At 43.9% G+C, this 13,911-nt stretch overlaps 1 protein-coding gene across 3 annotated transcripts in view; it reads left to right on the top strand.

The window, feature by feature from the left end:
* NMT2 (N-myristoyltransferase 2) overlaps window positions 1-13,911 on the top strand; it is a 71,144-nt gene that overhangs the window by 20,848 nt on the left and 36,385 nt on the right. For all 3 annotated transcript variants that reach the window (XM_058532472.1, XM_058532473.1, XM_058532474.1), the window contains exon 2: window positions 9,963-10,098. In XM_058532472.1, the coding sequence (XP_058388455.1) occupies window positions 9,963-10,098 (136 nt within the window). The remainder of the gene's footprint in view (window positions 1-9,962; window positions 10,099-13,911) is intronic.

Below are 13,911 nucleotides of genomic sequence, written 5' to 3'. Positions count from 1 at the left end.
AAACTGCTCATTTTGGGGGTGGGAATGCCTTACTATTTGTAGACCTCTAGGGTACCGTTTGGCGGGGTCTTAATGTATCTCCGAAAACGAGCACGACTTTCTATTTTAGGATTAGGAACAGGGAACTATGAATCTGTAGCTAAGCGCCTGTCTCTTAAACAGTTTTCTCCTTGTTGAACGTACCTTTCCTATTTTGACTTCCCAGAGGAATGAATTATCCATTCTGAATTTGAAAGTTTATGATTTTAATACGTGAATAACCGACAGAAAGAGGAGTCTCTTTATGACCTAGGTATTGGATGATAAGACCAGCACTTTGTATGGGTTAGGATACTCTGAGTTATGATGTGGTAAAAAAACAACCCGACAGTTCTGTTGCATGAGTCAGCAAAAGTTTGTCTCCCACCTACACTGCATGCGTGTAGGGGGACTCTGCCTGTGCTGAAGGAGGCTCTGTCACCTCCTGATGCCGTCATCTTGTCAAGGCTGTAGGGCTCAGCTGGAAGGAAAGTGAGGGAAGTCAGCACAGAGGAAAGTGTAAGGGCTCTCAGATGCTTTCCTCTGGGAGGGACACCTGTGCCTTCTACTCATCCTCCATTGCTGAGCACACTGCCGCCCGTGCCTGACATCAAGGGGGCCATGAAGTGTATGCCCCATACTTTCAAGTGCCCGCAGGAGAGGAGATTCAGAAATATTGGTGAGCACGACTGTTTGCTACACATCTGAGTGGGAAAAACCCAGGTCTCCTCCTGTGTTTCTCCTCTACTCTCACACTGCTACCACACACACAGCACTTCTGACACCAGATGTGGGGGCATTTTCACACCAAGCAATTCTGCGACACTAGCTGTAGGATTGACTTCCTACAATTTAATAAGATTCTGACACTATCTGCCTGGAAATAGTGTCAGATCCACAGATTAAGTCTTCAGTCCTACAACACTGCCCTCCCCCCCAACTTCAGATGCCAATTGCAAGTTCAAGTTGTCCCCTGTGCTTCTGACCCACTGGCTATAAATTGGAGGTTCCCATGCCCCCCTCCTCGGGTTCGATTAATTTGAATTCACAGAACTCAGGAAAACAGTTTACTTACTGTTTAGCAGTTTATTGTAAAAGGATGTGATAAAGGATGCAGATGAACTCCCGAATGGAAGAGATGCATAGGGCAAGGTATGTGGGAAGAGGCGCAGAGCTTTCGTGCTCTCTCCAGGCGCGCCACCCTCCCAGCACCTCCACGTGTTCACCAACCCGGAAGCTCTCTGAACTCTGTACTTTTGGGATGGTTATGGAGGCTTCATCGTGTAGGCATGATCAAGGATTAACTCCATTTCCAGCTCCTCTCCCTTCTCTGGAGGATGGGGGGTGGGGCTGAAAATTCCAAGCTTCTAATCATGACTTGGTCTTTCTGGTGATCAACCCTCATCCAGGAGCCCACCAAGAGTCACCTCATTAGAGCAAAAGATACTCTTGTTAACCAGGAAATTCCAAGGGTTTTAGGAGCTCTGTGCCAGAAGCAGGGGCAGAGACCAATATATATATTTTTCTATTATTTCACACATTTTATAGAGAATTGAGAGACATTCTGTTCTTAAGGTGCTTACACTCTGATGGAAAAAGCAGATAAGAACACCAAATTTAGAGTGTGCTAGATGGAAGGATGCTCAGATGGCAGGGGGATCATTGAGTTAGGGGCACCTAATTCAGATTAGGGGAGGAGCAAGGTTTCTAGGAGGAGGTAATTCTTAGCCTGAATCTTGAATGACAAGCAGTTCACCAGGAAGTGAAGAAGAAGGGTGTCCTGGCAGAGGAAACAACATGCTTAAGTGTGTAATAATAGTAGTACCTATTATTTATTGAATGGCTTACTCCATGCCAGCCACTAGGCTACACACTTACAGGCCCTGTCTCATTTAATTTCCTGTAGACCTCCCATCTGTGTGTTATCTGTTGCCTTAAGACTCTATGTTCCACAGGACAGGACTTTGCTTTGTTTGTGGTTGTATCCTTATGTTCCAGTAACTATTGCTGTGTAACAAACCAACAACCATTTTATTAACACTCACAGATCCTGTGGGTTAGGAATTTGGAAAGGGCACAGTTGGAGGGGGTTCTTGCTGGGAGTCCCTCATGTGGTCACAGTCAGATTTTAGCTGGGGCTGCAGTCAACCAAAGGCTTCCCTGGAGTGGACACCCAAGGTAGCTCACTCACATGGCTGGCCCTTGGCCGGAGCTCAGCTTGTTTCTTATCCGGCATGCCTACACGTGGCCTCACCAGCATGGCGGGTCTCGAGGTCTTCTGACGGAGAGAACATTCTATGAGAAGTGGGTGGGAGCTGTGTGGCCTTTTCTCACCTAGACTCAGAAGTCACATATTGACACATTTGTTGTGAATGATTGGTTGTGAGTCACAAGCCTGTCCACATTCAAGGGGAGGGGAACTAGATTCCATCTTTCATTGGAAGGAGTCTTAAAAAATTTGAGGACATGTTGAAAACTACCACAGTCCATCTTCTGGCCAAAAATTATTTATATTCTCCCACATGCAGAATACATTTACCCTCCCTAAGATCGTCCCCAAAATCATGTCATGTTTTGGTGTATGTATTAGGCGCAGGCTTGAAGTCCAGGATCGCATCATCTAAACCAAGTCTAGGTATGGATGACGCCCCTCAAGGTTGATATGAATATCCATGAACTGAGCAGATACATCGTCTGCTCCCCACACACCCATTGTGAAGTGGTGGACAGATGTAGGAGAGCCACTATAGATATCTCCATTCAAAAAGGGGGAAACAGAGAGCACACAGCAGTCAGTGGTCCACAGCACTTCTGAACTCCAGCCAGTAACATGTCGCCAGATCCTTGACTTGAGTTCACGCGTACCCTTTAGGAGCTGTTCTCCGTGGCTCTTGCCTCTGTCTTTGGGGCTCTTGGTTCCGCCTTTAAGTCATCCTTCTAAAAGAAAACTGAGTTTGCACCTGAGTAACCTCCATCTGCTTCCTGCCTGTGAAAGGCTGGGTTCCAGAGGCTTCTTTTTGTTTTGTTCTGCTCTGTCTCTTTCAAGGTAGTTCTTTCAAAAATGTCATGGGTTTAGACAAAAGCCCCGGCCACAAATGTCTTCGAGGTAAGCTTTTCTCTCCCTTGGCTTCCCTGTGAGGCCCAATGACCTAAGGGTTCTTAGAAGCCACGTTGTTTAGAGAGAGGATATACAGGACGCATCCTTCAGAAACTTAGAAGGCCTTTTGTCTATTTGGGATGGTCAGTGAGGCACCACCTTAGGTCTTCCTGAGGCCCTGACTAACGGTCTTACAGCTCCACCCCAGATTTGACTTTTTGCCCTGAGGCCATTGCTCCCCCCCCCCCCCCCCCCGCCTTGAGGAAGATTAAGCCTGAGCTGACGTCTGTGTCAATCTTCCTCTACTTTGTATGTGAGTCACCACCACAGCATGGCTGACGAGTGGTGTATGTCCGCACCTGGGATCTGAACCCGTGAACCCAGGCTGCCGGAGGAGAGCGCGCCGAACTTGAACCACTACGCTGAGGCCATTTCTTAATGTGCAAATGCTTTGCCTTCTGGAGATGCTGGGGTTGAGGAACAGTTGTATTTTTGAATCTAGCAAGTTTATAGATTGGGTTATAGGCTGGGTGTATATTTTCTCCAAATTCCACTCAAAAACTGAATAGCTCATTCCTTAATCTCTCCTCTTTCATTTTATTTCAGACAGCTGGGAGAAGCCAACACTTTCAACCCTCTGCCCAGAAATCCTTTTAGGTAGATCATCACGCTCATTAGGTACATTTTCTACTTTCCACGTTATCTCTGGCTACAGTTTCATGAACCGTTCCTCTGTTACATAACAAAGAGTCTCCTTCCCTGGATCTTCCCATATATTTCCTTTATTTTCCTTTGTGCCCTCACCAACAGCCGCCTCTGGGCCCTCAGGCTTCTGCCAGGTCTCCTCAGGGTCTTTCCACCTGGTCTTGAAGCCACATGTTTTAGGTTTTTGTCGCAGACCACCTCCGTTTTCAGGTGCCGAATTTCCATTCCAGTTTTTATCCCTGCATGACACATCACCACAAACTTGGTGACATAGAACAACAGTCGCTCTATTGTTCTTGCGGATTCTGTGGGTCAGAAGCTGGAAAAGGCCGTTTCTCACTTGGGGTTGAAGCAGGGTACCTGAGGGTTACTGTAAATATTCGGTAAGAACATGGTTACCCTTTGACCTGGTTCCCAACACAGACACAGATGAAAAGAAGCTACTCTTGTTAATTTGCTGTTTTCTTGTTTAACCTGAGGAGTAACTCAAGGGTCACAAGGATTTATGAGCTTGTTTTGCAGAAGAAAAAGCGTGCCTTTAAGGAAGTGAGGACCACCAGATAACCAGCCCCCAGCTGCCTTGAGGCCCAGAAGTCTGATTGCCCAGGGGCTTATCCGGAGTGAAAGAAACATGGGTTTCCCCTGTTTCTTCAAAACTCCTCCTTGCAAGCCCCTTAGCTCTATAAAGACCCCTTGCTTTCTTCTCTTGTGAAGGCAGATTTGAGAGAACCTATCCTCCCGCCTTCTCATTTTGGCCAATTCCAATCAACCTTTCTCCACCTCCAAACACTGCTGTCTCAGTGATTGGCTTATTGTGCATTGGGCACACAAACTTGAGATTAAGAGGTTTGGTGTCAGGGTCTCTCATGCAAATGTACTCAGAGGTTACCTTGGGCTCAGCTGCACTGTCTCCCTCACTGTCTTCCAGCTGTCGTCTCAGGGCAGTCAGACCTCCTCCATGGCTCCTGGCTGCCCCCAGCATGACCATCCCAAGGGAGCCAAGTGGAAACTGCATGGCCTTTTGTGACCCAGACTCGAAAGTCATATAGTGTCACTTCTGCTGCATTAAAAGCAAGTGACAAGCTGCCCAGATTCAAGGGAAGGGGAAGAAATCCCACTTTTCAATGGGAGAAGTATCAGAATTTTTGGACATGTTTTGAAACTGCTTGCACTTGGAGCAGTGTCTGGCAAAAAGAGGACCTCACTATGTAATTGCATCCAATAAGCAGGCATGTCTGCCTCTTTGATTATATCTGCTTATTAGTCTTTGGACAATACACTGTGACCCCTGTAATAGTTTTAATAGGGCTTTCTTGTATTTATAATATATTTTTGAAAAGTAGGGACACAGTACTTCACAATATACACATTTTATTGTAAATGAATTAGAAGACTAAATTTTTTATTCCCAAAAGACATAAAATTAATAGGGAAAAAAGTATAGAAAGATGTTTAGGTAATCTTGGAATAGGGAAGGCCTTTCTAAGCAAGATTTAAAAGCCAAGACGCCACAAGGGAAAAATTTTAAATATTAGACTCCATAAAAATTTTAAATGTCTGTACAGGAAAAGAGACCATAAATAAAGCCGAGAGCTAAAAAATAAACTGGGTAAAGTATTTGCAATGTAAATAATAGACAACAAACTAGACAGTGTAATATAAGCATAACGTAGAATCTCTCTCATAAGGCTATTTCAAAGATTAAATGAGATTAAAGTGCCCAAAGTAAATACTTAATAAATGACAAGTTCTATCCATGCTTTTATAGAGAGCCCCTATAAATCAATTTTTTTTAAAGACAGCTAATAAAAAAAGGATATGAATGAGCAATTCATGGAAAAATATAAATGGTCTATAAGCATAAGAAGACATGTGTAGCCTCACTCCTGATTAAATAAAGGGAAATTAAAGCTACAATGAGATTTTTTTCTACCTGTAAGACCGTCAGGGATGGAAAAAATGGTAATATTTTAGTGCTGGCAAAGATGTAGGGAAATTGATGTTCCTGTTCACTGTTCTTTGTTCCTCTGTAAGTGAGGTGTTTTCTTCCCCTCCTCTGGCTTCTGTCAGGAATTTTTTCTTTATTTTTGATATTCTGTAGTTTGAAAATGACATGCCTAGATGTAGTTTTTTTTGGTGTTTATCCTGCTTGGTGTTCTCTGAGCTTCTTGGATCTGTGGTTTGGTGTCTGAAGTTAATTTGGAGAAAATCTCAGTCATTATTGTTTCAAATATTTCTTCTGTTCCTCCTCTCTTTCTCCTTCTGATTTTCCCATTACGCGTATGTTGTGCCTTTTGTCTGTCATCCCACAGTCCTTGCATGTTCTGCTCTGCGTTTTCAGTCTTTGTTCTCTTTGCTTTTCAGCTTTGGCGGTTTCTGTTAAGGTTTCCTTTGCTATATCCTCAAGCTCAGAAATTCTTTCCTCACCTGTGTCCAATCTACTAATAAGCCCATCAAAGGCCTTCTTCATTTCTGTTACAGTTTTTTTTTACCTCTAGCATTTCTTTTTGGTTCTTTCTTAGGATTTCCGTCTCTCTGCCTACACTGCCCATCTGTTCTTGCCTGTTGTCTGCTTTATCCATTTGAGCACTTAGCATGTGAATTGTAGTTGTTTTAAATTCCTGGTCTGGTAATTCCAATATCCCTGTTCTGGCTGGTTCTGATGCTTGCTCTGTCTTTTCCAACTGTGTTTTTGCCTTTCAGTATGACTTGTAACTTTTTCTTGATAGCTGGACATGATGTACCATGTAAAAGGAACTTCTGCAAACTGGCCTTTAGTCATGTGGTGAGGTGCTGGGGGGAGGGGAAGCGTTCCATAATTTATGATCAGGTCCCAATCTTTAGTGAATTTGTGCCTCTGGACTGTGAACCTCACACATGCTTCTTAGTTTTCTTCCCCCCGTAGGTGGGACAGGATGGCTAGAGCTGGCTAGAGTTGGGTATTTCCCTTCCGTAGGTCAGGTAGACTCTGATAACACTCCAGCAGGTTAGGCTCTGGTTAACCAGTTTCTCCTGGGGGCAAGCCTTGTTAACAACAGAGCACTCTGACTTATTTCAAAATGAATCCTCTTGCCTTCCGGCTGCCAGAAGTACAAAGGGATTTTTCTCCAATATTTACTCTGAGCACCTGGTTGAGCTCCTGGAGGCAAAACTCACAAAAGTGTGGGAGACCCCTGTGACCAGGTCCCCCTGGAGTTTTTAACTCTCAGACTTGCCCACACTCAACCCACAGCAGTTCATCAATTACAGTCCAGGTTTTCCTACCCCGGCACTGGTTCCCACAGAAGTTTCCACTCGTGAGTCTCTCCTCTCACTCTGTGACTCCTTGTTTTCATCTCTCTCTGTCCAGTCTTGGGGGCGGCAATTTGCCCTGCATCCTCCTCTCTCTCCAGATCCAAGAAGAGTTGTTGACTTGTCGGTCTATTCAGCTTTTTACTTGTTGTTAGGATGGAGTGGCAACTTCCATGCTCTTTACCGTGCAGAACTGGAAACTGATTTACTGTTGATGGAATGGAAATTGGTACAGTATTTAGTAAATCAGTCTTAATTATCCATTAAAACTAAAAATGTGCATGCCCTTTGACCTAGCATTTCTACCTTTGGACCTATTAGCATGAATGCACAAAGATGTATCAGAATATTTTTTTTGCAGCATTTTTAATATAGAAAGGGTTAAATAAAATATGATATATTTACACGATGGAATGCTGTCCAGTTGCTAAAAAGAAATGAAGTAGCTCAATATATCTTGAAAAGATAGAGAGACACGTTGTTAAGTGGAAGGAGAAAAAAAGCAAGTTGTAAAACAGTATGTTTAAGATTCAGTTTTTGTTTAAAACTTATTCACAGTAAAAACGAGGGCATGCTTAGAGAAGAAAGACAATTTTGGAAGAATATATACCAGAAAAACTATTGGCTGCCTTTGAGGGACAATGTTATAAGGCTGTTAATATATATTAATGACATTTGTGTCTTGTGTGATGAATATGTATTTGATAATTAAGTGAAAATTCAAGAAAGAAAATAGGGACAGATAGAGATGACTGAGAACAATAGAACAGAACTGATTGTTTCCATCACTTTTCCCTACATCAGGCAATAATGTAATAATAATCTCTGACTCTAAATTTTAATTTACCTTCTGGGAATACTGTGTAGAGTAGGCCCAAACAAATGGAAAATTTAAGTCTCCTTGTGTATTTTTTTTCCTTTTGCTCTTTCAGAAGATGACTGCCATCGGATGACGAGGGTTCCAAACGGAAATGTTTTACCAGTTAATGTTTTTTTTTTTTTTTTGTGAGGAGATCAGCCCTGAGCTAACATCCGCCAATCCTCCTCCTTTTTTGCTGAGGAAGACGGCCCTAGGCTAACATCGGTGCCTATCTTCCTCCACTTTATATGGGACGCCGCCACAGCATGGCTTACCAAGCAGTGCGTCGGTGCACGCCCGGGATCCGAACCCGCGAACCCCGGGCCGCCGCAGCGGAGCGCGCGCACTTAACCGCTTGCGCCACCGGGCCGGCCCCCAGTTAATGTTTTTTTCACATAGAGTTTTTTTAATTGTTAATCCTTCTAGTAAAAATCTTTTTTTTTTTTCTTTTGGTGAGGAAGAGTGGCCCTGAGGTAACATCTGTTGCCAATCTTCCTCTTTTTGCTTGAGGAATGTTGTCACTGAGCTAACATCTGTGCCAATCTTCCTCTACTTTTTTTTGTATATGGGACACTGCCACAGCATGGCTTGATGAGCAGTGTGTAGGTCCGTGCCCAGGATCTGAACCCGTGAGCCCCAGGCCACTGAAGCAGAGCATGCGAACTTAACTGCTACGCCACGGGGCCGGCCCCTTTTGTAAAAGTCTTTATCAGAAAGAATTCCTCCCTCTGCAGAGAAGCATTTTCTTTGGTTCTGTGGTGTCAAAATTAGTGGTTTGTTGTACCCGAGAGATGATTATAATGGAATTTTTTGCAACATGTATCTCTCTCTTAAAAGGCTGATAAAGTAGATCCATGGAGCAATGATAACTGTGAAGGCTATTTGACTTCCGTTATAAATATGGTTTATAGCCACAATTTTTCTGCTTAACTGACATCTAAGCACCCTGCAGTATGACTGAGTGTAGGCTAATATTCTTCTGAGTTACTTGTCCCGTTAACTTCCTAATCTGACTAAATTTCATTCCCTGCTTACGTCCTGTTTTGGGTTCTTGGACCCGATTCCAACACGTGTGTGTGTAGAGGGGGAGCTTCCCACAGAACACCAAGCAATTCTTGGACACCAGCAGGGTGTCAGAAAATTCAACTCATTTGTGACACTGCCCACCCAGATGTAGCGTCAGATTCCACAAGTTAAGGGTTCAGTCCTACAAGACTGCACCCCCTCCAACCCCCCCACCTCAGGCACCAGTCAAGAGCCCAGGTTGGAACCTGTGCTTCTGGCTGACTGGCTATAAATCAGAGGTTCCCACGACCCCAGCCTTGGGTTTGATTAATTTACTAGAGTGGCTCACAGAACTCAGAAACATTATGCTTACTAGATAACCGGTTTATTATAAAAGGATATAACTCAGGACCAGCCCGATGGAAGAGATGCATAGGGCAAGGTATGTGGGAAGGGGCGTAAAGGTTCCATGCTCTCTGGGTGCACCACTCTCCCAGTACCTCCACGTCTTCGCCAGCTAAGCTCTCCGAACCCTCTCCTTTTGGGTTTTATGGAGGCTTCATTACATGGGCATGGTTGATTAAATCATTGGCCATTCTCCTGCCCCTCTCTCCTCCCTGGAGGTTGGGGGCTGGGACTAAAAGTTCCCACTCTCTAATCACATGGTTGGGTCTACTGGCAACCAGCCCCCATCTTTCTAAAAGTCACCTCATTAACATGAGACACCTTTAAGCTCTCATCGCTTAGGAAATTCCAAATTTTGGGAGCTATAAGCAGGGAACCATGGACAAAGAGCAAATATGTGAGAAATATATATTTGGTCATCTGAGTGATCAAAAATATATACATCTATTCTTATAAATCACAGCATTGCACATCCTAACATAGTTTTTTTTTCCTGTGTATAATGTGTGTTGTTCTAGATGATTAATCTTATATAATAATTTGTTGTTGTTGTTGTTTTACCTTCTGTGAATTTACTAACAGAAGTCCCGGAGGGGATTTGGGTGCCAAAAAGAAAAAGAAGAAACAGAAGAGAAAAAAGGAGAAACCAAATTCCGGAGGCACCAAGTCCGACTCGGCATCGGATTCCCAGGAGATTAAAATCCAGCAGCCTTCAAAAGTGAGAGGCCCGGTTTATTTTTACCTCTGTGGTTTCTTGTGCGTGCGAGAGGGGTTTGTGCAGCTCAGAGGTGTCATCAGGGTTGTGTTGTGACTGTGTATAGATGCCACTATAACTGGAGGTATTTATGGCCTTGCTCAAACTGACGCTGGCACCCGAATAACTAGGAGGTACATACTGTGCTTGTGTGTGCGTGTGGATTCTGCCTGCATTTTGCCCCTTTCTCGGTGGATTAGTATGTTGATTGTAGTTCTAGAAGAAAGTCTCATGTGAGCTCGTTAGTTTTTTTTTCTTTTTTTTTTTGAAGTTACACTTAATCTTTGATGACTTTTAGTTCAGAAGATATTCACGTTTTAATTTTTCTGGGTGTCTGTCTAATTACCTGAATAGCACATCATCATCTGGCAGCAGATTTCAGCGGGAGCAGCCCCAGGTAAGTCTTACGTTGACTTTGAATCGGACCAGTCTTCAGTGGCCAATCTTGATGAAGGGTGGGAAATAGCTCCCAACGATCCCCCTGAAGAAACACACCAATTTTAGACCAAAGCAGAAGTTGTCCGGCTGGGCCCTGTGTTGGCAGGTTGCCGGCCTCGTGTGTGTGTGGTGGTGCAGAGGGCAGGCACCCCTTTCTGTGGGCCAACCCCAGTCGCCCTGGCGGTGAACACAGGCCTTGTGTGCTGGGCCCAGGGAGGCACAGAGCCCTCTTGGTGTGAGCAGCTCGCAGTGAAAAGGGGTAGAGTTAGAAGTACAATGACATGATACATTTTGATGGTCGTAGCTCTAAATAAGCCAGCCCTGCATCACCTTGGCCTGGGTCTGTTTCCCGGTCAGGGAACCCACCACCGCTCTGTCGGGTGTCATACTGTGGCGGCTGCGTGTTGCCATGATGCTGGAAGCTCTGCCACTGGGATTTCAAATATCGGCCCCCAGGGTGAGCAGGTTTCAGTGGAGCTTCCAGACTAAGACAGACTAGGAAGAAGGACCTGGCCGCCCACTTCCACAACAATTGGCCATGAAAACCCTATGAATAGCAGCGGAGCATTGTCTGATGTAGTGCCCGATGGTGAGAGGATGGCGCAGGAACGGCCAGGGGTCCCCTCTGCTGTGCTGGGAGTTGGAATCGACTGAGCACTAACAGCAAAGCTCCAAATAAGTTGTCCTGGGGTCCTGGGTAATGCGTGGTGTAGTGGAAAGGGCTCAGGAAGTGGAGTGAGCATCCTGGGCTCAGTCCTGGCCCCACAGCTCTCAAGCTGTGTGCCTTTGCACAAGGTTCTGCACCCCCATAATCCTATCTCCTCATCTGCAAAATGAAGATGATGCTTTCTCCCCATCTCACAGGGCTGCTATGAGGTTATAGTTAGATCATTTTTATTAAATGGTTTTTATATTACAGAGCACTGTCTCCGTGGCCGTTATTCGCAAGATGCAGGTTTTATGGGGTTTAAGTTTTTTTCTTGTACAAAGTTTACATTGTATCACATGAAGTGAGTCTTACAGGTAGTTCTTGTTGGTGTTACCTGTTTACACGTAAGGACCAAGAATCACTGAGAAGGAGCATTGTTTGCCCCAATTTTTCCCTGCCTGCCTCTGTGGGGTGAGAAGAAAGTGGAATCTTCCTCCCTAGCTTTTCAGCTTGGTTCTCAGGTAATAAATATTCTATCCACCAGACATCATTTCCAAGGTAACTCATACAAGGTCCACCATGAGCTTGCCCGATATTCTCTCCATTTCTGAGCGTTGCTTCATCAGGTAAATGCGGCCTTACTTACATGCAGTTGTGACATCTTATTGCTTCTGTCATCACCATCAGCTTCTGCCCATCTCTGTACCCCTTGTCATTTTGAGCCCTTCTCCCACCTCTCGTCACTTAGAAGAAACTAGAGCCAGCCCAGGCAGGAGGAACTGGTAGCATTATATGATACAAAAATTCTTTTCTTTTTAATTGTCTAAATTGTCTTAATGGGAGCTTTTCTCCATTGCGTTTTTTAAAACTAAGGCTTCTTTCCCTTAAGCTAATGTCAGCTTTGGGTGACACGGTACATTATAGTGGACTGTCTTTAGAGACTGTTCTGGTCTACACTCAAGAACCAAAATAAAATGATATTTGTCTGGATTCTTGGAGACTTCTTAGTGGTAGGGGACTTGGACATTTTTTCCAAGGTATTAAATTTGGAAAATAATGGGTAGAGAGTAGAGTTGGTGTTTAGTATTCACATGGAGCAATGTGGAGGAGAAGAGGCGTGTCTGGCTCTTAGGAATATAATAGTGGGATGCTAACGTGGGGTTGATAGACGTGCTCACCTTTCCTAACACTAATTCATTTCTCTCCAGGTGGTGCTCCTACGGAAGGTGAATGGATAGGTTTACGAGTCTGTCATAGCTGAGTTTTCCTTACTGCTTTGTCACCTTGGATTTGAGAATTGTGCTTACTTGAATCTGCTTTAAGAAAGCATGGAAATAGAGACCATTGGGATAAACTGTTTCATGAATGGTGATTTCGTGTAAAGACTGCTGGTCAACCTGATGAGGCCAATTCAGTCGAGTAGAATCCACTCCAAGGGCTTCTTCATGGAGTTGGGATATCATTGGCTCCTTTGGAGCAAAGATGCTGATTCACGTTTGTGACAGAAGTCTGAGTTTGATATTTTAGTGTTGGAGGATTTAACTCAAATATCAGGAAAGAAGAATTAGCATGACAAATTCAGTGCAGATCCTGTAGGTATATTTTTGTAAGACTGGGTTCCACTTTGCCTTTTTAAAGATAAGTGGATGCATGTTCAGGCCTTATTGGTTGAAATATGCTGTGCTCTCAGTTCCTATTTAAGTTGTAGGTTTCCTCATAGATTGTGTTGTTGGGGGTTCAAATGGGTGTAAATTTCATTTTGCTAGACATCATTTCCTTTTATGTTGGAGGTCTAAAAGAGACCCAAACAAGAAAAATCTAAAAATACGATGAATTAGAACAGCGAAAGTATTTTGTTAAATTAGTATGTGTAACTGAGATATGACCTTATGATTTAGACCTCAATCAAAATATAAGATGAACAGCTTACAAAAATTTGGGCAGCCCTGGGCGATGCTGTTAGACTTGTTAAGTGGAGACATTAAGACTTTAACCTGCCTCTGGTTAGTCTCCAGTACTTTGTTTCCTTCAATCATTTTAGAGGCAAGATTCCTAAAGAAACCCATTAAGTAACACAACCACAGGTTGGGCTCTATTAATTAAACCCCATTTTGTACTGTGAAACGGGTAAGCTTCCCAGGGTAAAAGATTTGCTCCAGACCACAGACTTCAGGTTCAAAATTGAGCAGAAGTTCAGAGCTGCTGTTTATAACCCACCAAGGGTCGATGGTACCTTTCCTTGGTGCCCATGGTGTGTTGACATACAGGAAACCCAAGGGCTCTGAAATTTCCTTCTAATCGCTTCTGAACCACAGGGAAGAGTGCTCTTTGTCTGGCATCACAATTCTAAAGCAAATCAATTATTTCACATACCGGAAAAACTCCCTGATTTCCACATCCAGTCCTACATACTATATTACTCTCTTATTTCAAGTATAGTCTCATTTTCCGAGTAGCATTACATTATTTGAGGGATTTTCCAAAAAAAAGAGCCGGGAATCTTCAGAGATGGCAGGAATATTGGCTTTGAGGAAGGAACTTTAGAATTTAAAGGTATTTAGCCTGAGAATAGGTTTTACTTGAAAAGGAGGTCGGTTTCCAACACTTCGGTTGGGGAGAACAGGCTGTGGTTGCCAAGGATCTGAGTTCATAGTGGAAACTGCTCGTTCTTCGTGTTGGAAGGTTTGTCT

The sequence above is a fragment of the Diceros bicornis genome, chromosome 36 (assembly GCF_020826845.1).
Source record: "Diceros bicornis minor isolate mBicDic1 chromosome 36, mDicBic1.mat.cur, whole genome shotgun sequence".
Lineage (NCBI taxonomy): Eukaryota > Metazoa > Chordata > Mammalia > Perissodactyla > Rhinocerotidae > Diceros > Diceros bicornis.
Note: the sequence above shows the minus strand (reverse complement) of the source record. Positions and strands in the feature narration are given on the sequence as shown.